The sequence below is a fragment of the Penicillium arizonense genome, assembly GCF_001773325.1.
Source record: "Penicillium arizonense strain CBS 141311 chromosome Unknown PENARI_contig003, whole genome shotgun sequence".
Classification (NCBI taxonomy): Eukaryota; Fungi; Ascomycota; class Eurotiomycetes; order Eurotiales; family Aspergillaceae; genus Penicillium; species Penicillium arizonense.
Genome location: NW_019173280.1, coordinates 1,557,408 through 1,581,470, shown reverse-complemented (window position 1 = coordinate 1,581,470; position 24,063 = coordinate 1,557,408). Strand labels below are relative to the sequence as shown.

Below are 24,063 nucleotides of genomic sequence, written 5' to 3'. Positions count from 1 at the left end.
GTCTGACGTGGAGTTATCTGATTTCCCGCGATTGACATTACATTACTCTATCCAGGCACAGTGGAGACAGCTAACAAAGTTCGGTCACCAAGTACTAGTTGCTTCTCTTTTTTCCCGGGGCGCGCACACAAAGCGCAAGGATCGACATGGGTCTTCATCCAGTGGGCCCCTTCAACGTGTATGGAGTGGCCGAAGGAGGTATGCATATACTATATGCAGGTGTACTTTGCATCCTATTCGCCCCTCGTCAGCTGCACACTCCGTGTTTCGGGACAGCGAAATCGGAGAGGGGCGGAGATGACATCGAGGGATACTCGCCATTTTGCTCAGTCCACTCAATCCATATCTGGTATGACCGGATAGTTGTATTCGGTGGTTATGGGGTATAAATGGATGCTGGAGCCCCCGGGTCCTTTTGAATCTACCAAGGTTGTTCACTTCCTCTTAAGCACTCTTATACTTCAACATGGCTGCTGCTCATATTGTCTCATTGACTGATCAAATTAAGCAAGAGGTCTCTTTTGAGCCTTCTACATCTGGTCATGGTCATGCTCGTCTTCTTCAACTTGTCGATGAGCTGAAGTTGGCTATTGAGACTCCTACTGAGACCGTTCTCAGGTTGATCTACCAGGTTAGTGTGTTTGTTCATCGTCGCTTGACTGTGGTATATACTAAACAAATTATATGTTAAGCCACCAGAGAATGCAGCCCTGCGTACTGTGGTGGACCTGGGTATCTTCCCAATTCTTGTGAAAGATGGAAAGAAGGACGGCCTTTCCGCAGCAGATATTGCTGTTTGCACCGGCGCTGATAAAGGATTGATCGGTATGTCACTCATTAATCCTGAAGAGGAGCCCTTTCTAACATGAGACAGTCCGTTTAATGCGAGTAATGACGGCCCTTGGTCTCTGTGAAAGTACCGAGGCAGAAGTATACCGGTCCACCGACAAGTCCATCTCGATGACCCAGCCAATTGGTCAAGATGGTATCCCCTGCATGTAAGTATGAAACACCCACTCTACTATCATGCCACATTGACATTGTTTAGCTATGACCTGACTGTTCCAACCCTCGCCAAACTTCCCGAATACCTCCGTGAACACAATTACATCAACCCTGAAGAATACAGCTCATCTCCCATGAAATGGGCCGTGGGCCAAAGCCAATTCGAATGGCTCGCAAGGAACAAGAGACATCAAGCTCTCTTCAATTCATACATGTCCAGCCGGCGCGAAGGCAAGCCGAACTGGTTTGATGTATACCCTCTGGCAAGTTTGGTCGACGGCACAGTCTCACATCCCGACTCGGTATTCCTCGTGGATATTGGCGGCAATCAAGGCCATGATCTTGATAGGTTTGTCGCTCAGCATAAGACCGTACCCGGCCGTGTTATCCTGCAAGATCTGCCAAAGATTGTCTCAGGTGTCAACAGGCCGGGAATTGAGACGATGGGGTATAGCTTTTTGGACCCACAGCCTATAAAGGGTAATACTCCCTTCCACCTAAATAAACAAAATGGGTCAAACTGACAACGTTGACTACAGGGGCGCGTGCCTACTACTTCCGAGCAATCTTCCACGACTGGCCCGACCATATTTGCCAGAAGATTCTTTTGAACACTGTTTCAGCAATGGATCCAACCTATTCGCGCATCATAATCGTAGACTTCGTGCTTCCTGACACCAATGCGCCCCGTATGCAATCTGCGATGGACATCCAAATGATGAGCATTGGTGCCGGTGTAGAGAGATCAAAGCGGCAATGGACGGAGCTTTTGGCCAGTGCTGGGCTGAAGATTAACGGGATTTGGAATACCAGTCCGGGAGTGGAGTCGATTATTGAAGCCGTTCCGGACTTGGGTGAATTGGAGGGACTTGAATGATTATGCAGGCAATGTCGGCTACGGCGTTTTCGGAGGGTTTCTTTAACTTTGGCTTGTTATGTCCATTATCACATTATATTATCTTCTATTTTTTTTTGAACAAGCTTCCAAGTATCATATACAGTAAATAGTAAATGCCCCGAAAGGTCCACTGAATACTCCTTCAGAATATAATCTAAATCATGCCATGCGCAATCGAAGTCTCCGAGCCGTGCAGGGATACCGTCAGAGGTGCCGATCAAAACCCTGCACAGCCCTCTCACACTCCCTCGGGCCCACAATAGCCCACCGTAAAGCTTGTTTGAGCCTGTGCTGATCAAAGATCAGATAAGATCAACTGCAGTCTCCACTTCCATTTTCGCCATTCTCGCCCTTTTCGCCCGTGTGGAACCAAATTGTTACCTGTGCGTCTGTCACTGTCGCAAGTATTGACACGTCCTTCCCACTAAGTGTCCGATTTTCTCTGAATCCGAGGTGATCATCCATAGTCCCTTTGCCGGGATATAGACGTTGATCATAATTTTAGGGTGTTTTGCCGGGGTTCTTTGCTTAGTTGGCTGATCGCACATTAGGCTTTCGATATAAGGCCTGTACGCGTGTAAAATTGCTTATCACGCCAAGATTTACCGTGGGTGGATTTGGTATAATCGCATGCGTTGAAACATTGGCATACATACACATTAGATTTCAGACCCCTCGCTTGAGGTAACTGTCCACTATAAAATAGCCTAGATGTACCTTTCTTTTAGGGATTAAACTTGAGTCACCTCCTGCATTCAGCAGCATCAATTCTCGCTCAGCTCCGAAGAGATCATAGATATCAACAGGTGCGCACTGGGTTCGAGCCACAACAAATAAACCGTAGGATTTCAAGGCGTGGGAATACCGATCCATCAATTGATAACTCGAAGTAAGGAATAATTAAACAAGGCAACACTAGTTGATAAGATACAATTTGAATTAATAGTCACATCGACCAAGGGCTTTTCCGACCAAGACAGCTTCGGTCCCTCTTCCAAGGCTCTCATCGGGCATACCAACATCTACCATGCCATTACACGATCAGCCAAGATGATCAGCTAAACAGCTGGAGCCACTGCAAGATCACGAAGAAGCTTGAGAGATGGGGCAAAAAAGTAATCACCGCCATTGGACTGGATGAAGGGTTCGAAGGTGATCTTATTGTGCTTGCCATCACCATCGTAGATGCTCATATTCAGGACTTTGTCATCCTCTTCGATGGCACCCTTCACCGACTGGCCAACAATGGGATCCTGTCCCGGGTTCATACCGCCAGTGAACTTAGTCTTATCCGCCGGGAATGTATCAGGATCGACCCATCCTTGGAAATCAGGGAGTCAGTGGCTTGATAGAACTTCTTGAAGCGAGAGGTGACTTACGATTCTTGATAAACTGGAAGCCATTGGAAAGACTGGTTTGATAGCACGTGAACATAAGGCCACGGTCTAACTTGGTCTTCTCCTTTTCATCGGGACCGACCTCCAGTCCGTAAGGGATACCACGGCGCATGATGTCGAACTTATCTCGGTTCTCAACTATACCCCGGGGCTTGGTCTTGCGCATATGTGATGCAAATGGGCAGTTGAACTGGTCATCCAAAGGATAGTCAAAGTCGTTCAACCTCGCATCCGCCTTGCAGTCGACATTGGGATGCAACTGAACAGGTGCTCCTAAAATGTCTCTTAGTACCTGGTACATGCAGGAAGATTGCTACAGATTGCAGCTTACCGCTTTTCCAGCGACCGAGAATTCGAGCTCCCAACTGCTCTTTGTTGAAATTTAGTCTTGGAGCCTCTTGTTCCAGGAATCTAAAGCCATAGTGTTAGACCACGGTTTTCGATATAAAAACAAGAAGTGATACTCTACCTGTCAAACTCAGGCACGAATTGTCTTAACTTGCGAAAGACATAAATACTGCCGTCCTTGGCCCAAGGGGGATGCATCAACTGTGGTTCATTGTCCATCTCCCCGTCGTGTCCAAATAGGATAACTCTGGAAAATATAAGCAACCTGAACAGCCTTTTATATATGCTTAAACCTACCCGGGACGAGTGAGATACTTGCGAGCTCCAGGTTTCTCTGCGGTTTCGTCATCGAGTCCTTTGATGAGTGGCTGCGAAATGCCATCCAAAAATCCAAAGCTGAAATAGGTCAGATAAATTCCCCCCCTTAGCAGTATTGAAAGACTCACTGCTCATGGCCCTTTGCATCTCCGGATCTTTCTATGCCATCCAAGGTCAAGATATGGCGAATGCCTTGGTTTTTACCGAGATACTTCTGGGCCAGCTCCTTGACTTTTTCCTTGACTTCGAGTTCGGTACCACACACCAGCAACACCCCATCAACGGAGCCGTCCGTGAACTCGGGAATCCAGTCTTTGGCTTCGTCCCTGCCTTCACCAACCATATCCTCAAACATGCCCTGGAGGAACGGGTCATCTCTGAACTTTTCTTTGCTCAGCTAACGAGAAGAAGATTATCAGAGTTGGTTTCTGAAGCCGGAAAAGCGAACACGTCCACATACCTTGTCCATGCCCCTTTTGGTGAAAGATATGTTCACTCCGGTTATGCTGACAAGGTCCGATCCTCTAGCCTTCCGGATCTCACGATGGGGCGGGAGGGTATCATGTATGGCAGTAAGCACATCTCGCGCCAGGTTTAAACCAGCCCCAGCTACGTTCAGTCTGCTTGATGGTGGTGCTTTAGCTTTGTGTATGATAGCACGATTGACGAGGGCACCGTGGGAAGAAGTAATGACTTTATCCGCCAGGACTTTCAGCATGGGTTTAAAAGCTGCAGGATTCTCAATATTAAAAAAGAAGAATTGCTGATATTTCTTCGACAAACCAGGCCTAGATTCAAGTCAGCACTAATGTCCTTGGTAGCTGGCAGGTCCTGAAGCTGGCTGACCAGATATCTCCCTGGATATTGTGGAGATCAAAGTCGGATGTGGACCGCATTTTGTGCTCGTGGTGCTCGTGGCGATTCCTTGAATAGACTTGGTTGATTTTGTAGACAATAAATAGCAACTAGAGCTAGAATCAAGCAAACGTATTCAAGATCGTCCTCGAGGGGCCCTTTATAGCTTACTTTACTGTGAAGTGACTTCTGCAACCAGCGACCAGGATACCGTCACATATAATGAACCAAGGAACGTAAGCTATCGTATCACTATAAATTAATTAGAGTGATGCAATAGTGGGGGCCCGCCCATTGACATGTTTAGCCCACTGGGGTTACCTCTGCTTCAGAAATAAATGTACCGCTTAGTGGATAGCTACATTAGCCGTAGAAGGCTCCAAGACTAGACCTCCCTCAGCTACGACAAAATGGGGGGAAAATGAATAAACACAATGAAACCGGCTACCTAGTATAATAGCATGGGTCTTTAGCAAGCTAGTTGATCACGGCTCAGTCCCCAAGCAATGAACCTAGACGTGTCTGCAGCGACTAAAATCTTTCGACTTTCGGAGCGTGGCAATTGAATGCTACGCTATTAGTTTCATTAGATTATTGAGACCCTTGAGTCTTTTACCAGAGCTGGCACTGCTTATGGAAGTGAGTCGTCGTTTGGTCTAAGGTGCGAGCGGTATCTTTGGAAAAATCATGACGAACTCGTCCATTTTCAGACTTTTTGGCTTGTCGCCTTCCATGGGGCTTGAATAGCATTTTGGGAAAATCATCATTACAGTGATTCCTCGTACAACGAGGCTAATGAATGCGGATGGTTGACCTAAGCATGGCTACTATCCGCTTGGAAGGACGATTCAATCCGCGAATGAAATGATTAGCATTGTTACTCGAAAGCTACATTGAAAAATAATTCATTAGAAGCTGAGTTGGAGAATTTCCTCGGTCACGTAGCATTCTTCTGCACGTAGCTTTATGCAGGTGTGATTTCCAATCCCGCTCCATCGCGTTCCAGGCCTGCCGCCGGTTCTACGAGTAATGCCAACACGAAGCCTCTGCATTTTTATGACTGGTAGTTCAGCTATTTGCTACAAATAAAATAAAAATATAAAACAGTAAGATTGTCTTATGAGGATAAAGGATCTACCATAACGTGAAGGCTAATAATATGATATGTGGTTGCGAATATCCGTTATATCTGAAAGGATTGACCTGAAGACTGGACCGTAACATGGACTCTTTGCAGTGGTAAAGTTCCATCTCTACATTAGACATTCCTCCTTCTCCAAGGGAATGGTCCAGCACAGAATGGATGGCCTATCATGCTCTAGTACCTAGGTAGACGAGATTGAGGGATTTACCGACTGCCTACTTTGGCATGTCACCACTCTGTGCATAGAATTTAGCTTCATATACACGATTTAGCCATGAATTCCTTTGACCCACTCTATATTCGATTTCTTCCATTTCCGGCTTGACGTTGCACCGGCAGTTCTTCGCTTCGGGCCGCACACCTTAACTGATTGGTGTGGAGCGCATTCCGAGCCTGTCTTGGCCATACAATATCGGATATTATTAATCTCTCTCTCTACTCATGTATTCAGTCACTCTAAATCTAACTATTCTGTTTTCTTTTCTGCGGAATGTTTTTTTTTTCTTGTGTTAAGGGAATGGTCGAAGGGCAGGCAGATTGCTGATTCAAGCTAGAAACTTCAAGTACATCGATCAAGACGCGATCCGTTTTTGTAGGTTCTTTCCGGGCATACCTGAGGCAAGGATTCTTTCTTTGTGAGCCAGCTTCATCCGTCCAATCAGTCAACAATAAACATAGAAACGATATTCCCCGGGTGCATTCTGTCTCCTAGATGTACGCTGAATGTGTTTTCTTCTTCACCTATCGATATTCCTAGCTCCAGGAAGAAGGGGCTCTTCAACCGAAACCCTTGCATAAAACGTTATGCTCGTGCCGTAGCCCGACAATGCTTGGCATGTTGCTATCGGAGTATTGTTGAGCCTGACACCGTTGATAAAATGGTGGGTTTAAAACGGGAAGATGCTCCTTTGGATAGAACTAGTCACCTCATTCCTCGAAAGGCCTCTGCTTGGGCTCACTTCTGTCTGTTTTGGTTATATACAAGTCACCTGAATCCGAGATGAAGCTTGATTGGCGTGTGGCTGTGTTCCTCTTGGGGACCGCAAGGGCCCGGGATATGTCAGAGCTTGAGGCGCTTTACAGAGAGGGATTGACACCGGATACTGCAATCATTGACGGAGCTGAGGTCGCGACACTCTCACAACCTCTGCCACAAGGCCGTGAGATAAACCGCGCCAGCTGGACCGCCAACTGTACTACCGTCACGAGCGGCCACAACTGCAGCCAAGCCTTCGATGGCGACAGCAAAACCTATTGGCAGAGTGCCAGTTCCGGCAACTCCCAGAATATCACGATTGACTTGGGAACGCAGAACTACGCCGTGAGTGGCCTGACTGTGGTTCCCAGGCAGGATGAGGCTACTGCTCTCATTGAGCAGCATCAAATCTTTTTGAGTGTTGACAATAAAACTTGGGACCAGGTTGCGTATGGAACCTGGTGGCCGGATCAGAGCCAGAAGCTCTCAGCGTTTCAACCGAGAAAGGCCAGATATGTTCGATTGACAGCCCCTGCGACAAATGGAATTGCCATCGCGGATATCAGAGTGTATGAAAGCGAGTTCATTGCCCCCGATGCTACTCTGGGAGCCTGGGGCCCCACGATTGACTTCCCCCTGGTTCCAGTCTCCGGTGCTGTCGATGCGAGCTCTGGCGAGGTGGTCGCCTGGTCCTCCTGGGGCTATAAGATCTTCACTGGCGGCAAAGGAGGAAAGACACAAACCGCTACCTGGAATGGCAAGGCAAAGTCGGTGACCCGTCGCAGTGTCACTAACACCCAGCACGACATGTTTTGTACAGGTATCTCGATGGATGTGGACGGAAAGTTTGTCGTGACTGGAGGAAACGATGGAAGCCAGACCAGCATATACAATACCACCGTTCGTGATTGGTTCAAGGGAGGGTCCTTGTATGAGTTCCGCGGTTACCAAGCATCTACAATCTTGTCTGATGGGCGTATCTTCCTGATTGGAGGATCATTTCAGGGAGGTGTTGGCGCTAAGAACGGGGAGGTTTACGATACTAAAACTGAGAAGTGGTCTAAGCTTGACAATGCACTCTCATCAGCAATGCTCACTCAAGACCAACGGACATACAGACAAGACAACCACGGCTGGATATTTGGATGGACCAATGGCTCCGCTTTCCAGGCCGGTCCTAGTGTGCAAATGAACTGGTACGGCACATCAGGGAACGGCACCACTGCTCCCGCCGGGAATAGGACTGGTGATGCAGACGCTATGTGTGGTAATGCCGTTATGTATGATCAGGGTAAAATCCTTACCTTTGGCGGTTCCCCATGGTACGAGACTAGTGAGGCCACCAACAATGCTGCTATCATCACCATTGACAAAGTCAACCAAAGCGCCTCTGTCCTTCCAAATGCAGGGGGTGGAATGAACTACAAGCGCACTTTCCACTCGTCCGTCGTCCTTCCGGATGGTTCGGTGTTTGTTCACGGTGGTCAGGTTGTCGGACTTCCATTCAATGAAAGTCAGGCTCAAATGACCCCGGAGCTGTTTATTCCCGATACTAACGCTGCGAACGGAGGCACCTGGGTTAAACAGCAGAAAAACTCCGTTGTCCGAGTGTATCACAGCATCTCCCTCCTGCTTCAAGATGGTACTGTTTTCACTGGTGGTGGTGGTCTATGCGGAGATTGTGACGCCAATCATTTCGACGGTCAAATCTACACACCTGCATATTTGCTGAAACCCGATGGATCCCTCCGTGACCGTCCCAATATCAAGACCGTGACATCAGGCCCGGTTAAACCTGGCGGCTCTGTCGAGGTGACCACCGATGGCCCTGTCGATTCTCAGGCATCAATTATCCGTTATAGCTCCAACACGCACACAGTGGATACCGACCAACGACGCATCGCGGTTCAATTGAACCAATCTGGGGAGAACAAGTACACGTTCAATATTCCTGCTGAGCCAGGAATTGCTCTGCCCGGGTATTACATGCTTTTCGTCCTGAAAGACGGAACACCCAGCCACTCGGTCAACGTCAAAGTGGCTGCTGCTTAAACCTGTATGACAGTCCAAGAGAGCCAGTATTGCCCAATTTGTCTACTTTACCACCGCAGCGACCTGAACGGAGCAGGCCGCTGCTCTAATACTTAGCTTATTTGAGTAACATAATGTTTTGATGGGAACAAAGTGCTTTTAAAATATTAGGGTAGAGACTGGAACACATAATGTCAGTTCCCTCCCGTGTTCATATATTCATAGCGTGCTATTCTGACTAGCAAGCAGATGGCACTCAGCAGTGAATGTGCTGGTAGCACCCTTCGTGTCGAGGCTTTTGATTTTTCTTAAGACCAAGAGGATGTACTGCCAAGCTGTTAACCTTTGGATGAGGTGACTTGATATGCAGTTACACTTGAAAAATATCGGGACAATGAGTTACTGACTGGCGCAGGCTCGTTTAGCAGTATGGGATCGAGGGCTACAAACTGGGGCAGGGCTGTGCGATCCCAGACCACTCCCAGAATGACAACCAGAATCTTGTGAGAGAGCACAGTAACTCGAGTAGCCCTGACTCATAGTGTATTTGAGAGAGGATTCATAAGAATTCCTCAAATTATCGATTAGTTTTGCGTGAGCGAAAAGTAAAACTAAGGTCACTGGGTCCCCCTCCACCCGGGCAGTTCCGATCATGTTAGAATGTAAAGGCCCTTCAACCTACCTAGGTAGCCTGGAGCGTTGGCATCATCGCTATTCTTCTCATCGAGGCTGTTGTCAGGAGAGGTGTGGTCGGCTTCCGTGTTTTTGTTCTCCCCATCGATATTCTCACCGTTTGGTGTTGAATCAGGTGCGGTAGCGGCGTGGGTACAGTCCGCGAGGCGCTTGAAACGCATCCTCAGTCTATCCTTAGTCTGGTTGTTTTCAAAGGGCGAGGGAGTGAAAATTGGGCTAAGAAAAAAGCCAGGTTAGCTTAGCTCTCATTTGTCATTTCTTCACTGACTCTGAACTCAGCGTTCTCCATGCCTTGAAGAAAGATGTGGTCTTTATCGATTTTTTGGCCTTGTCGCCGCTTTGCTGACTCGGGTTGAGGGGCCTTTAGGCTAATATCGTCATCTTCATGCTCACGAAGCCCCGCACTAATTCCATGACTGAGGTCGGCTTTATCTCCAGCTACAGGCGGTTGAATATGGCCTTGACCCGGGCTAAGAAGCTCCTTATCGTGGTCGTGACCCTGAGAATCTGGAACGCAGAATTTGTCACGGCCGCAAAGAAAGGCTCTTCTCGCTATCTGGCGGGCTTCCTGAAGGATGCTGTTGACAAAGGCGACATTTTGAGATGGGTCAACCGAGAGACCGTGGAAAGGGCCTTTGACTCTACTCAGCCACAGAAGATGGCCGCTGCATCCGGCTCAACTCCTCGAACACAAAAGAAGGAGCAGCGTACCGATGCCAGCATCACCCGGAGCGCCAGGGCAGTGGATGATGAGGTCGCCAAGGCCACTTTGCAGATAGAGCGGATGGAATTGGATGACAGCATCGAGGCCGAACGAAAGGCCCTGGATGTAGAGATGAAAAAGATAGAAGCCCGGCGGAACAGCCACAATGCTCGACAGAACGCTCTGGATATAAGACAGGAGGCTCTGGTTGTAAAGTGGAAGGAGATGGAAGCCCCGATGAACAGAATCATTGCTCGGCATGATGCCCTGGAGGCCCGGAGTGCACAGAGGGCGAAGGATAAGGCTGCTCTGCAATGGGTAGTAGATCGGGCCTCCAAAAAGCCGGCCTAACTCACATTTCCAAACGCATCAAAGTTTTCAGTTTCCGTTGTTCTCACTAGTATTAAGACATATTCCATTAGTATCTTTTCCGTACTTGTACTCTGCCTCAAGACGGGCGAACCCACTCACATGTTGACCTTATTTTACAATGGGACTCCAAAAGAGACTTTTTGGAATCAGGAGATGAAGCGTTTATCCAGCTTGTTCACAAGTGCTCTAGTCACTTATTCGCATATGAAATGACCACGCGGAACCCTAGCCAGTGTGCAGTGATTTCATTTATCCACTACCCTATCAACTGAGACGGAGCGAGGAGGATGATCGGCTGAAAGGGTCCTTTGGTCGAGGAGCTATTGATGGCGGATAAGTATACCGGTAGGAGACCTTGCTTAGCGCTGCGAAACCCGGTATCATCGGCGAGAACGGCAGACGATACTTGTAGTTGTTTCAACTTGGGCGGGGAGAACGAATCTTTTGGCTGGTCCCGGTGAAAAAAAGGCGAAAAAAGAGGTGAAAAAAAGAGGGGCCAAGTTGGACAAAAACAATGCATGAAACGGTATGCTCTGTTTAAAGCTTTCTTATAGCTTGTACAATACTTCATCAGTGACACCGTATACACATTAACCTGTTGTATAGAAGAAGGCTGATTTCTGCATTGTGATATACGCACCTTAGCTCATACAGTTTGGTCACAAAATTGGCTGATCAGCGTAGTAGGAGGTAAGGTCTGATTTCTAAGAAGTAATGGCCTAAGTAATTGATAAACATGAAAAATCCTTGGCACAAGCTGACTCGGCAATGACATCCGTTTTGGGATTTTCTTGGCGAAATTATGCTAGCAGGACTATATTGGACTCCCAATAGGCCCGTGGGAGTCTTGTGGGAATGGTGAGAAATGGGAGTAAAATCTGAGAAATTCTTGCGGAAATTATAAGGCCTAGGTCTGCCGATGTCTATAAAGAAAGTGTCATCATCCATCTGTCAATCTCTCTCTCTTATACTGTGCGCCATGACGTTGCAATCTTTAAAGCAACCTCTCGTCCAAGGTGGACATTCTCGATTATTGAGAAAGCTTCCGTCAATGTCTGTCTCCAATACGCTACCATACCGGTTCAGAGGAGCTACGTGCTCTGCGAGATCAAGATCCAAGCAACCCGTCATTCTCCGCCTCTGGTCCCGTTAGATCTGGCTTAGGAGAAAATGTGATTGATGAAATGACAGGCCACATTGCACACAACAGACTGAAAATTATGGCCAGATTATTTCGCTAAATCTGCCCGGGTGAGCACAACCTAGGAAGAGAGACTGGCTTCTAGAGAAAGCTCCGTGGGTTCTACGAGTACGGGGAATTCGAAGAACACGCTGCGATGATTGAAGGAGCGATCCGAATTCAATAGGAATCGGCGTTGCTTGCGGACTTTATTGTCGAGATGCTCAATCTTCCGGTGCCCAATGGCGAAATTTGTATCATGTGGGATTGGATAACGTGGACAGGATGTCAAGTTGAAGACTATGGCGAGAGATGACCTCGACGCCTGGAGTCTCCCGGTCTATCAGGAGCTCAGCCCACACTTCGAAGCCCCCCAGCTATAAGGAACAAAGCCCCCCCCCTTTCGATCGACCAGTTGGATACGTGGTCGCGGCGTTGATGGATGCTAGTATGCCTGAAGGCGAGCTTGCGGCTAATATTCTCGCGATTATCGAGTTTATAGACATTCCGTATGTTTCATCACCAGTTGACTACAATATACACTACATGTAAGTTATAGCTCAACACTTCCTGGGTATTTCTACCTAGATATATAGCTAAGATCCTTTCTACTTTACATTGGTCCACCTATAATAACATCGCTCCAAATGCATGTAATTTTATTCAGCGAAAAAGGTGACCACTGACTCTAGTTCAGTGTATGGATCTGCGTCATCGGCGAGACCTAGCCACTGGACTTAGTAGTTCACAGGCTCTACCGGCTCCGGCTAACACTTTCCACACCATTAGGCGTGGCATATGGAAAGGCGGAGCTTGTAGAGGAAGAAAATGCAGTCTAGGACGAGCCACTGCCATTCCAAACATCGTCACCGATAGGCGTGTTCAGAATGTCCGATTCAATTGCATCGGCAGAGTCAGTCCAAAGGTTTAGACCATTGAAAAGCTTCATGGAGTCATTGTAAATCCCGGGGATCTTATAAGTCAAGCTGGGGGAGCCGTTGCCGGAGCCAGTGACCTTGATCTGGGCACAGCTGCATATCTTGATTAGATGATGCCTTCAATGTAAAAGGTCACATGTTGTCTCACCTGTAGAATATCTCGGCCTCGTTGTTCTGAGCACCATGGAGGCCAACGTGTTCAGCACGGACGAGGTACTCGCCAGCCGGGGTATTTTTAGGGATCTGGAACTCAAATTGTGACATGCCGTAGGTGCACCAGGCATCCTTGGTGAGATCGCCGCTTTTGTTGCAGAGAGTCTTTTCCCAGATCTTGAACCATTCACCGTCGCCCTCGTACTGCTGGACATTACCCGAAGGTGCTTTGGACATATCTGTGGTAGAAGAGCTAGTCAGCACACTAAATATAGATATTCGAAAATGTGTTCATACAAACTTGCCCAGGTCCAGGATGGGCGATAGTTCCGTCATAAAAGAGCTTCATGGCAATGCTATCACCAGCGGCGACCTCTGCGACCTCGGTCTTTGCGGCGTTGGTAAAAGAGCCCAAGTTGCAGCGGAAATCGCTGCCAGTGGGAGTCAGATTGTCGAATGTGGAGCTGAACTTGGTGGGCATGTAGTTCTTGCTCCGAGTAGTCTGACGAATGTACTGCCAGTCACTCGATGTCTCGCCGTTGACAACAAGCTTGCTGAAAATGTAGTGCGCTGAAGCAGACTGCGCCAGCGCAGCGGTGATTGCAAAGAAGACAGCAGAATACTTCATCTTGACGTTAGGAATTGATGTAAAACAAATGAGAGAAAAAGAACTACTCTAGGTAGGATTTGAAGGATATCAAAAAGCGAGTCCTGCGCTGATTGAAGAATTCTCACGTATCAGGTACTCTCAGGTATTTATACTTGCAAAAGGTATCATTTTCGTTCCCTTTGCGTGTCTCAAAGCATAGACACTTGCATATTCTATGTCTTAACATCATTTACTTGATACAAAATGTATTTATTTATGTTGGATTGTATAGGGGCAGACAGCAATTGGGGATAGGTTGGGCTTGGCTTCTAAGCCATTGTTTTGGGGAAATTGAAATTCAGTAGAGAATCTGCTGGGCAAATGTGAAACCATGCGATTCGTATCAATAGGTTTTCTAGTTGAATTCTGGGGTATGTTCAACTCCTGAAAATACGAATACGAATTGCACGTATGATCAGTCTATCTCGTTTTGGGGCTCTTGACGGGAGGAAATCCACCGTCCTGCGAGTCCGAGTGGTGGATCTCGGACCACCCACTCCCACGACTCCACAACGCTTTCCCCTCGCCAAGATTCACCTCAAGTTTCCTCTCTGGAGGATTTACTGATGATCTGATGCTCTGAAGATATGTATTAAGGCCATGGAATGATGAAATTGGTCCCAATGAGATGCACACAGAAGGAAAGCTAAGAACAGATAGCCTGAATCCCGTGACCCGACCCAAACTCCTTGATCCTTTTGGCCTCAGGCCCTTTTGTGCCCGTCAGCTCTCAAGTATAATTGGTTGCCCGATATCGCCATATTGCAGCGCGCATTTCGCGTTACTGACAGGTGAGACCCTCTGGGAGGGGCTGTGGAGCGTTAGAGGGCGCAATTTATGAGTGCAGATTGTGAAACAACTGGCGAGGACGACATTGTGCCACATATGCTCTGAGAGGAGATAAGTATGTTATGATTTTAGTAAACCCCCGAGACACAGCCAGGACAGTAAATCTGTTTCGCTCTGAAACTAGTCCGTCTATAGGCGTACCGCTTCTCTCCCAAGAAATTGATTACCTTAGCTGAGCTACATTTTCTTGTTTTATCAGTTTACATACTAAGTCGTAAGTGTTTAAACTTAGTTAAAGAAGTCAGTCTATGGTGAACGGTAATTGGGAGGATTTTTGAGAACTGTGGCATGCCTAGTAAAACTGGAGATTTCTGGTAGAGAATCGCTGCTTTTTCGCGTCACAAAAATGTAAGGGCCGGGTAAGACCCTTGCTAAGTCCTGCGGGATTCGAAGTTGCGGAAAGGGAGCCATTTCTAGCCTTCAAATCGACCATTATCAACCTCAATTTCATAGGCCCTCCCTCATATGCAACCCTTTGTCCAATTGACTACATGTACATGTTTAAATTCACGCGCCCAGTTCGCATAGATCGAAAATGAAGAATTATGTAAACGTCTCTCAATAGTAAAATGATCATTGCTTCGGACATTTCGATCATGGAAATTTTATATGAAACTAACATGGGGAAGATGCTGATAACCACAAAATGAACGTTACGGGCACTATGGGTATAACAGGACACAAACACAGGCTGAGGGCACAGAGACGTGACGTATTTAGGTGTGATACAGTATATAGCGCAATGGAAAGTTTCATCAGATGATGAAATACAATCTCAAGGGTCCAACGACATCTATCACCACAGGTGAGATGAGATAATGTACAATTCAACGATAGGCTTGCTAATGTTACATACTACGGACAGTGAAAATCCCACCTCGATCAAATTCACAGCTGCGTCAACAAAGATTCGACAAACGTGCGCAGATTGTCCAGCGGCACATCCTCCTTGACGTCTAACCGGCGGCACTGCACCTCAAGGGTTTGTTTCTTCTTCCACCCCTTGCCAACAACCACAATGATAGGGTATCCGATCAGATCCGCATCACCAAGCTTCCAGCCCATACCTTTATCGCGATCATCGAGGATGACATCGACAGGTGCGGACGGGTCTGCAGTAAGGGAATCATATACCTGATCAGCAACGCTTTCCATGCCCTTTCCTGGGACCACGACCACCTCGTAAGGAGCAATGACACGCGGCCAATTAAGTCCCCTGGAGTCTGCGAGTCTGTTCGCAACGGCAGAAATCATACGCGAGACACCGATTCCATGACATCCCATTTGCATAGGTACAATTTGTTCCTTGGCAGAAGGCTTCGTACCAGACTCAGAAGGCCCCTCGAGGAGAGCTGAATTTACTGATACGGACGCATTGAGGACTTCACTGTATCTTGTTCCGAGGTGGAAGGTGTGTCCTAGCTCGACAGCAGAGTGGCTAGTCAATGATCCATGCGCGCATTGGGAGCAATGGTCTCCGTCATGGACACGGACGAGACTAAGCTTGTTCGAGGTGTCGGGAAACCGGTCCAGCTTTGAGTACTCAATGTCATCGGCCGTGCACCCAGCTTGCTGGAGAAGGTCGCTTAGCGGTGGACGTTGGTATACCCTAACTTGCGAGTCGTACAAATCCAAGACACGTGGCTTGTTTGTTGAGGATTTGTTCTTTTTGACATGAGCACTCCACTTCTGCAGCGGGTTCTCCACACTGAGATCGAGGTCAATGCCAGCGGCGGTCGCGATGGCCTTGACCGCATGCGAGTTGACATGGCGCTCAACGGGCTCCGTGGCGCCATTTTGCATTGAGAATTTGGGGTACCAGCCCCGTACAATAGTGTTGCTGTCGTGGGAAATGGCCATCCACATGCCAGTTGAAATTGTCGACCCGCCCTCGATTTCGGCATCACCGGTCTGGAATCCAGATATCCTGTTCTGCTCCGTGTCTTCGAAGTTGTGCGTCTTACCATCGGCAAGCTCTTCATTATACACATGGTCACAGTGTGAGCAACTGACCACATCGTCTTCGCCCTTGGGGCTGATAAAATGGTATTCGTGGCTTAATGAGCCGCCCATGTTCCCGGAATCTGCTGCAGCAACCAGATAGGGGATCTTAAGTTCGTCGAAAAGCCTTGTGTAGGCCTGCTTTACTGCATTGTATGTTTTCAATGCCTCGCTGACACTGTAGTCAAATGTATAGAGATCTTTCATGATGAACTCTCGCCCACGGAGCAGGCCTTGTCTCGGCCGAGCTTCATCTCTGTACTTTCGGGCTTGATAAAAATACTCCAATCAGCATATTGAACAATTTCAACCCGGAAGAGACAAGTCTCACAAATCTGATATACTCGCAATGGCAGGCTCTTGTATGACGTTGTCAGATGCCCAACAAGGGAGGTGATCTCCTCCTCGTGAGTTGGAGCTAGGAGAAAACGAGTATCTTTCCGGTCGTTAAACCGAAATAGCTAGACTTTTGGTTAGTAGAACGCTTTATACCATCCTGAAAAGTGGACCTACTTCTGATCCCTCGGTCAATCTGCCAGACTGTTCCCAAAGTTCCTGAGAGGATATTGAAGAAAGCGAGACCTTGGAGGCGCCTAATACATATGAGTGACAATGACTGGACAGTATGGTAAATTATCGTACCTAGTGAGCGCATATGCTTGTCAATTAGACCTTCTAGCTTGTCCTGGACACGTAACCCAAGCGGAAGCATGTGAAACACTCCAGAGTACGCCTGTATAGAGTTAGGGATGTATATAAAGACATAAAAGCCAAAGTACATACTTGTCGAAGAAAGCCACCTCTAACGAGGAGGTCATTGGCATCCTCTTAAGGCTTTATTAGTATGCGGTGATCGCCAATTGTATCGGGGTTGCAGATGGCGCACCTTTTTCTCCGTCGACGGATTTCTTCGAGATACCACCGGTAGGAATCCAGAAATTCGACACGCGGCTACGGCCATCAATCTAAGCCAAGTCAGTATACCGATTTCAGGCCATTGAACAATATGGAAGGGCGTACGTGAAGATGGCATTGCTGGACGCGGAGGCTCAACGCCAGCCGGCGCGACGAGATACGCGCAAGACTGGGTCGCAGCCCAGAAATCATAGTGAGATCCTACTTGAGAGGATTTTCACGAATTGCATAGGAAGCTGAAATAGAAATAGTCGAGTAACTCGAAGTCTCCCTGATGTTTCTTATCGGCCTGGTCCGAGCGCCCGATAAACCCGCCGCAAAAGATTTCTCCGTCCAATTTTCTTTTCTCCAACATCAGTCAATCCCACGCCACCACACATCATGGTTAAAGGGAAAGGAAAGCGCTCCTCGGGCGAAGACCAGATTGTGCCTGAAGCCAGCGTTTCAGCTCCCGATGTCCAACCTACGCCGAACATGCCGGACGAGAGCGCCTTCGCAGGTCTCCGACAGAAAATCGAACAACGTCTGAAGAACCAGAACCAGAACTCCGGCAAAGGAAAAGGAAAAGACAACAAGTCTAAAGCGCCTACTGAGGATGCTTCTACAAAGAAAGGGAAACAATCCCCCGCCAAGCCCGGCAAAGCCCAAGACGCTGCACAAGGCAAGAAACGGGATCGCAACGGCGAGGTGATTGCTCGGGAGGAGAAGAAGGGTGGAAAGAACAAGCCAGAGAAGCCCAAGGGCTTTAAGAAGAGCAATGATGATGAGACCCTGCGCCAGGAGATCCTCGCTATGGGCGGTACCGAGGAAGATCTCGATCTTCTTGCTGGTGTCGACTCCGAATCCGAGGTCGAAGGCGAGGTTCCCAAGTCAAAGGGCAAGGGTGGTGATGAAGACCTCCGCAAGCAACTTTCCAGTATGCTGGAGGCTGCTGGCCACGTCGTGCCAGAGGACCTAGAAGAGGATGAAATTGAGGAAGAGGTCGAGGAAGAGAGCGAGGAGGATGTCGAGGCCGAGGAAAGCGAAGACGATGCAGAGAGCAGTGGCCCGGAATCAGATATCGAGGAGGCACCTGCCCCAAAAGACAAAGCTGAAATTCCCATTCCTAAAGAATTTGCGAAGCTGGTATGTTATGCACGACCTATTCAGACAATACTGTCGCTAACTCAGAGAATAGAACGTTGCTCCTCGGGCCGATTGGTATAACGCACCTCTTCCTCCTCTACCCCCAACCACCAAGCAGATGAATGCCCTGCCCCGTCACATGATCGATCGTATCCACGAGCTTGGAAACACCTTGCTCCAGGAAGAAAACGAGCAATATGCGGCAGCCCAGAGAGCTTCCGCTTCTTCGTCCCACAAGTTCTACTCAACTATCATGGCGTCTGGTACCCTGAGCGATAAGATTTCCGCATTGACTCTTAACGTCCAAGAATCGCCTCTCCATAACACCAAGGGACTGGAGACCCTGATTGCCCTCGGAAAGAAGCGTAGTCGTGCGCAAGCAGTCGAAGTCCTGCGATCTTTGAAGGATATGTTCGCCCAGGGTACTCTGCTTCCCAACGATCGCCGACTTCGATCTTTCGCCAACCAACCTGGACTCGTTGCAGCTTTCCAGGGTGCTGGTGGCCGGTGGAACGATAAGGACCCTCTTCCCGGTGGTGTACAAAAGAGCCACCTTATTGTCTGGGCCTACGAAAACATCGTCAAGGATCAATTCTTCGAGATTCTTAAGATTCTCGAGATTTGGTGTAACGACGAGATTGAATTCTCGCGGACTCGCGCTGTCAGTTACGTCTACGAACTTCTCAAGGAGAAGCCCGAGCAAGAGTCCAATCTCCTACGTCTTTTAGTCAACAAACTGGGAGACCCAGGCAAGAAGATCGCATCTCGCGCATCATACCTTTTGCTGCAGCTCGAGCAGGCGCATCCTCTTATGAAACCCACTATCATCAAGTCTGTCGAAGAAGTGCTGTTCCGGCCCGGGCAGAGCCAGCATGCCAAGTACTATGCCATCATTACTCTCAACCAGACTATTCTGAGACAGAAAGAAGAGCAGGTGGCTTCCCAACTACTTGACATCTACTTCGGGCTTTTCCTTGTCCTTCTGAAGCCTCAGCGTAAGCACGAGGACAAGCAAGCATCCAAGGGCAAGCATGGAAAGCCCCACCACAAGGGATCAAAGGGCAAGGGAGAAGATCCTGCTAAGGGTCAGGCTCAGGACGACGAGATGCGCGAGAAGCTCATCTCTGGTGTCTTGACTGGTGTCAACCGTGCATATCCTTTCACTGACTCGAACTCCGAGCGGTATGTTACTTCCCTTGTATTGCTTGAAACGAAACACTAACTTTCTACTAGCATGTCGAAGCACCTTGACACCCTGTTCCGTATCACCCACTCCTCCAACTTCAACACCAGTATCCAGGCTCTTATGTTGATCCAACAGCTTACAGCTTCTAACCAAGTCGCTGGCGATCGTTTCTACCGCACTCTGTACGAGTCCTTGCTCGACCCTCGTGTTGCTACATCTTCCAAGCAGTCTCTCTACCTCAACCTCCTGTACAAGGCCCTCAAGAACGATCTCAATGTCCGACGAGTCAAGGCATTTGTCAAGCGTATCGTCCAGGTGCTTGGTTTACATCAACCCTCTTTCATCTGTGGTATCTTCTTCCTGATCCGCGAGCTTGAGAAGACCTTCCCAGGCCTTTCATCCTTGTTCGACCAGCCCGAGGATAATGAAGATGACGATGAAGAGGTCTTCCGCGATGTTCTCGACGAAGATGACGAGCAGCCAGAGCCCACTGCCGTGGAGACCAAGCCCAAGGAATCCACTATGTACGACCCTCGCAAACGTGACCCCGAGCACAGCAACGCCGACCGAAGCTGCCTCTGGGAATTACTGCCCTACACCACTCACTTCCACCCCTCCGTCTCCCTCAACGCTGCCAACCTCTTGGAGCACAACCCCATGAGCGGCAAGCCCGACCTCACCCTGCACACCCTCACTCACTTCCTCGACCGCTTCGTGTACCGCACACCCAAGGCGTCCGCCCCCTCTCGCGGTGCTTCGATCATGCAGCCCCTCGCTGGCGGTGAAACCGCCGACCGCTTGGTCGAAGCCGGCAAGAAGGCGCAGAACGAACTGCCCCTCAATACCGAGGCATTCTGGAAGAAGAAGGCCGCCGACGTTGCCGCCGAAGATGTCTTCTTCCACGAGTACTTCACCCGTGTCAACAAGGACAAGGAGAAGGTGCGCGCGAAGAAGGGCAAGGACGTCGACCCCGTCGCCCGCGATGAAGAAGAAGACGTTGACGGCGTCAGCGACGACGAAGACGAGATCTGGAAAGCACTCGTCGACTCCCGGCCCGAACTGGAAGCCGACGGAGACAGCGACGACGATCTGGATATGGACGACCTCGAGTCTGCCTTCGACAATTCAGAAGACGAGGGCGAAGGCGAAGGCGAGGACTCGGACGGCGGCGTTATCTTCAACGACGAGTCAGACGTGCCCTCCGACGAGGAAATGGCCGAATTCAGCGAACCTGAAGAAGCCGCTCCCGCTCCCAAGACAAAGAAGGGCAAGAAGGCCCAAGACGAGGACGACGACTCAGACAACTTCGACATGGACGTCTCAGATGACGGAGCCTTCGTCGACAGCGACGAGGACCTCCCCTCGGACATCGAGCTGGGCGGAATGGATCTTACTCCCGCGGATGTTCCTGCGCCGGCCGAGTCAGATCGCAAGAAGCGTCGCAAGCTCAAGCAGCTGCCGACTTTCGCTTCGGCGGACGACTATGCTGCGCTGTTGGCCGACGACGACGATGGCATGTAAAGAGTTCCTTTGTATTTATCCTACCTTGCCCGCTACCAAAAATTCTGTTTCCCATCTGGAGTTGGGCTGTGCGTGCCTTTCCCTATTCTTTGCTTTTTTATTCTGTTTTCATTGTCTATACATCCTGTATCTACCTAGACACCTCTAGTATATTCACTCTGTTGCCATTCTTATGAGGACGCTCAGAGTGGGTAAATTCCAGTCCTCTTCAACACTCCCATTCAAGCGCAGTTACAATGGGTCAGTCGTGACGACTACTAGACCAGAACTCAACCCACATTCGACATGTCCCTAGCCAGAGCATAAGGATGTTCTCTCGCTTCCCACTCAGGCGTCCCTCTGCTGGCCATCTTATCCCGAGCGTGATTACACCGTTCGATCCGCTCACTAACAACCTCCTTCGCAGGCGACTCCTACAGTCTCGCCGCCAAACGCTCCCTCTCAATCGCCAGGTTATCATAAGCAGCCGTGACAATAAAACCCCGACACAGTTACCGGTCAAGAGTAGCATAAGAAGGCGGAATACGGGGATCACGGGATCAACACTTGAGGGCATATAACACTTTGCAAAGAACCGTATCCTGAACGGCAGCATGGGTTGACCGTAACCAGAAAGCCGGGATCAGCGAAAGCTTCGACGACAGGATAGAAAGCCAATACCGAGGAGAAAGTGTCCCGGGCAAAGATGCACGAGAAAGCTACGAAGGCAAGGTTTTCATCGCGCTAAATTTCTGTATGGAAACGCGTGATGTATCAAATATACTCGGTTGGCCGAGAACCCAGTTGACGGCGTCTTCCGTGTCGTGCAGTGCAGCTAGGAATGAATGTTCCGGAGCAAAGCAGTATTGGCCGTCGATGATGATGTACTTGGTTTGTTGGCTCAATCGGCGACAGAATGCGTCGTCGCTGCCGTGGGCTGGGATCACGACGCCGCTTCTGTGGAAGTTGATCAGGACTGGGGATTGTTTTTGTAGTGATACTGTTGGTGGGCGGTAGAAGTAAATCTTGATCGTATCTTTCTAGGTCCCTGGACTGAATTTAGAGGACCTCATCTGGATCAGAAGAGATACCGCCTTGATATCTTGCCCATGCTCTGATGAGAAGCGCCGTAACTTTTAGGAGGGATAACACCAGAGACATGATGTAAGAAATTCGATGGTAATCCTACTGAATAAAGTAGTGCGATTTCGTATTTAAATTCGTTTTAGCACTATAGGAAGAAATTTATATGATTCCACCCAGGAGCTCAACCCTAAGCATCGATCGATGTGGTAGGGGCACGGAAACCGCTAGTGTAAGGAAACTCGTAATTATTACTATTTGCAGTTTAGCTGCATGGGGCTTTGAGGTATTTAGCCAATAGTTGGGCGTAAATATGCCAGAATGTTTCCCGAGAACATCAATACATGTCTCTATCAAGCAGTCTTCGAAGTTTTCTACAACGGCCCGATAGTCAAGGTAAGGATAACATATATCTTGAACTTTAATAGTACAATAGACTAAAGATTGTTCATATATACGACATTGTTTCTCATCATGCCGCTCTCTGCGCCTGGATAGACGCATTGATTACATTACGAGGCAAATGCGGAAAGTCACGCCACGGCTGTTCAGAGTGCAAGCGAAGGAGCGTCAAGGTTAATTTTTGTGATTAAATCCTGCCTTTACGCTTAGGCGAGAGTGGTGCCATGAGCAACGACCAAAATGCAGGAATTGCACATCTCGCAGGACCAACTGCCATTATACCGAATCAGGGCGGTTCACACGGAAGACCTCACAGGACACTCGACCTTCTCAGCTTTTTGGGCACAAAGTGGTGAGCTCCATCGGTGAAGTCTCAATATGCCAAGGTCACTCAGTCTCACCGTACCAAAGGCTCCAGACAGCCTGGTTCACGCAACTTGATTATCGACAGTCAATATCGCACACTGGTGTAAGTCAACATATCGCACAGTTTCCAGACCCCCCAATGTGGAATAACTCTGGCAATATGTGGTCCCAGAAGATTCAAGATCCCATCTGCATCTGCTAAAAGGCATGCTTGCGCTCTCAGCACTCGACAATGTCAAAGTCGCTACCAATATGCTGTCACAGTTCATTGGTGCATCTGACTGGGACAATCACCATTGGACTGAGAACGGTCGATTAGCTCCATTGCTAAGCATCGTGAGCTACGTCCCGCTTTCAGACTCATCACGCCTGACGATATCCCTCCTCTCTGAAGTGAACATGAGACATCGTAGCCAAAATCAAGAAAATGAGGAGTGACAGAGGTATTCCAATCTGCGATTGTCAATTTAGAGAGCCCATTAGGCGCAATAGACGTAGGGGAGGAAGAATTGGTGGCAGGATCTTTATGGATTTCCCTCACTCCTGTGCACTTCTTTGAACTTGCTAGAGAGCGGACGCCTTTTTTCTCTCGTGATGTTGGCGCATTACTGCAATGTAATGTGTTGTATTCGGGATAAGCGGTGGATTAGCCACTTGGGCCAGAGACTACTGGCAGCCATATAATAAGAACAGAAGCGCATTCCTTTGGGCCGAAGCTCAGATCTACTGCGGCAATCACTAAGTACTAAAAAGTGACGACCTGGTAAAGGGGAATCCCTGTAGGTACTATCTACCGCAGCTCTGGGCGCCAATATGGCAAGCTTTCCAAGAACGGATCACCTCTGTATATCTACATCTACTAGACCACTTTAGGTGTGGCGTTGCCTGCAAGTCTTATAAGGCAAACCCAGATTCCCAAGATTGCCTACTGCACTTCAGTAAATTCGGCAGAGTGGCAAGCTGTAAACGCCTAGAA

At 48.7% G+C, this 24,063-nt stretch overlaps 9 protein-coding genes across 9 annotated transcripts; 4 read left to right on the top strand and 5 right to left on the bottom strand.

Moving 5' to 3' along the window:
• Window positions 1-466: 466 nt before the first annotated feature.
• PENARI_c003G10276 (uncharacterized protein) lies at window positions 467-1,882 on the top strand (the record flags this gene model as incomplete). Its single annotated transcript, XM_022628717.1, has 5 exons — window positions 467-631; window positions 693-825; window positions 875-998; window positions 1,049-1,485; window positions 1,545-1,882. 5 exons carry the CDS (start codon window positions 467-469, stop codon window positions 1,880-1,882), a joined length of 1,197 nt encoding a protein of 398 aa, XP_022492127.1.
• Window positions 1,883-2,961: 1,079 nt separating this feature from the next.
• On the bottom strand, window positions 2,962-4,862 carry PENARI_c003G10053 (Dyp-type peroxidase; the record flags this gene model as incomplete). Its single annotated transcript, XM_022628703.1, has 8 exons — window positions 2,962-3,224; window positions 3,283-3,573; window positions 3,632-3,711; window positions 3,770-3,895; window positions 3,946-4,044; window positions 4,095-4,363; window positions 4,427-4,754; window positions 4,813-4,862. The coding sequence occupies 8 exons, from the start codon at window positions 4,860-4,862 to the stop codon at window positions 2,962-2,964; spliced, it is 1,506 nt and encodes a 501-aa protein (XP_022491491.1).
• Window positions 4,863-6,965: 2,103 nt separating this feature from the next.
• Window positions 6,966-8,993, top strand: PENARI_c003G05161 (uncharacterized protein; the record flags this gene model as incomplete). Its single annotated transcript, XM_022628360.1, has 1 exon — window positions 6,966-8,993. One exon carries the CDS (start codon window positions 6,966-6,968, stop codon window positions 8,991-8,993), a length of 2,028 nt encoding a protein of 675 aa, XP_022491441.1.
• Window positions 8,994-9,622: 629 nt separating this feature from the next.
• PENARI_c003G04702 (uncharacterized protein) lies at window positions 9,623-9,954 on the bottom strand (the record flags this gene model as incomplete). Its single annotated transcript, XM_022628324.1, has 2 exons — window positions 9,623-9,881; window positions 9,941-9,954. The coding sequence occupies 2 exons, from the start codon at window positions 9,952-9,954 to the stop codon at window positions 9,623-9,625; spliced, it is 273 nt and encodes a 90-aa protein (XP_022491770.1).
• Window positions 9,955-10,050: 96 nt separating this feature from the next.
• PENARI_c003G12027 (uncharacterized protein) lies at window positions 10,051-10,719 on the top strand (the record flags this gene model as incomplete). Its single annotated transcript, XM_022628831.1, has 1 exon — window positions 10,051-10,719. The coding sequence occupies one exon, from the start codon at window positions 10,051-10,053 to the stop codon at window positions 10,717-10,719; it is 669 nt and encodes a 222-aa protein (XP_022491284.1).
• A 2,036-nt stretch (window positions 10,720-12,755) lies between these two features.
• PENARI_c003G11488 (lytic polysaccharide monooxygenase auxiliary activity family 9 protein) lies at window positions 12,756-13,639 on the bottom strand (the record flags this gene model as incomplete). Its single annotated transcript, XM_022628796.1, has 3 exons — window positions 12,756-12,951; window positions 13,007-13,250; window positions 13,309-13,639. 3 exons carry the CDS (start codon window positions 13,637-13,639, stop codon window positions 12,756-12,758), a joined length of 771 nt encoding a protein of 256 aa, XP_022491380.1.
• A 1,758-nt stretch (window positions 13,640-15,397) lies between these two features.
• On the bottom strand, window positions 15,398-17,617 carry PENARI_c003G06104 (putative proline--tRNA ligase AIM10; the record flags this gene model as incomplete). Its single annotated transcript, XM_022628422.1, has 7 exons — window positions 15,398-16,779; window positions 16,842-16,971; window positions 17,024-17,103; window positions 17,153-17,243; window positions 17,294-17,337; window positions 17,397-17,475; window positions 17,531-17,617. The coding sequence occupies 7 exons, from the start codon at window positions 17,615-17,617 to the stop codon at window positions 15,398-15,400; spliced, it is 1,893 nt and encodes a 630-aa protein (XP_022492139.1).
• Window positions 17,618-17,806: 189 nt separating this feature from the next.
• Window positions 17,807-21,257, top strand: PENARI_c003G00455 (RNA-binding ribosome biosynthesis protein MAK21; the record flags this gene model as incomplete). Its single annotated transcript, XM_022628027.1, has 3 exons — window positions 17,807-18,550; window positions 18,603-19,732; window positions 19,784-21,257. The coding sequence occupies 3 exons, from the start codon at window positions 17,807-17,809 to the stop codon at window positions 21,255-21,257; spliced, it is 3,348 nt and encodes a 1,115-aa protein (XP_022492079.1).
• A 698-nt stretch (window positions 21,258-21,955) lies between these two features.
• PENARI_c003G10143 (uncharacterized protein) lies at window positions 21,956-22,397 on the bottom strand (the record flags this gene model as incomplete). The annotated part of the gene is made up of 2 exons (XM_022628711.1): window positions 21,956-22,272; window positions 22,328-22,397. 2 exons carry the CDS (start codon window positions 22,395-22,397, stop codon window positions 21,956-21,958), a joined length of 387 nt encoding a protein of 128 aa, XP_022491365.1.
• Window positions 22,398-24,063: the final 1,666 nt, after the last annotated feature.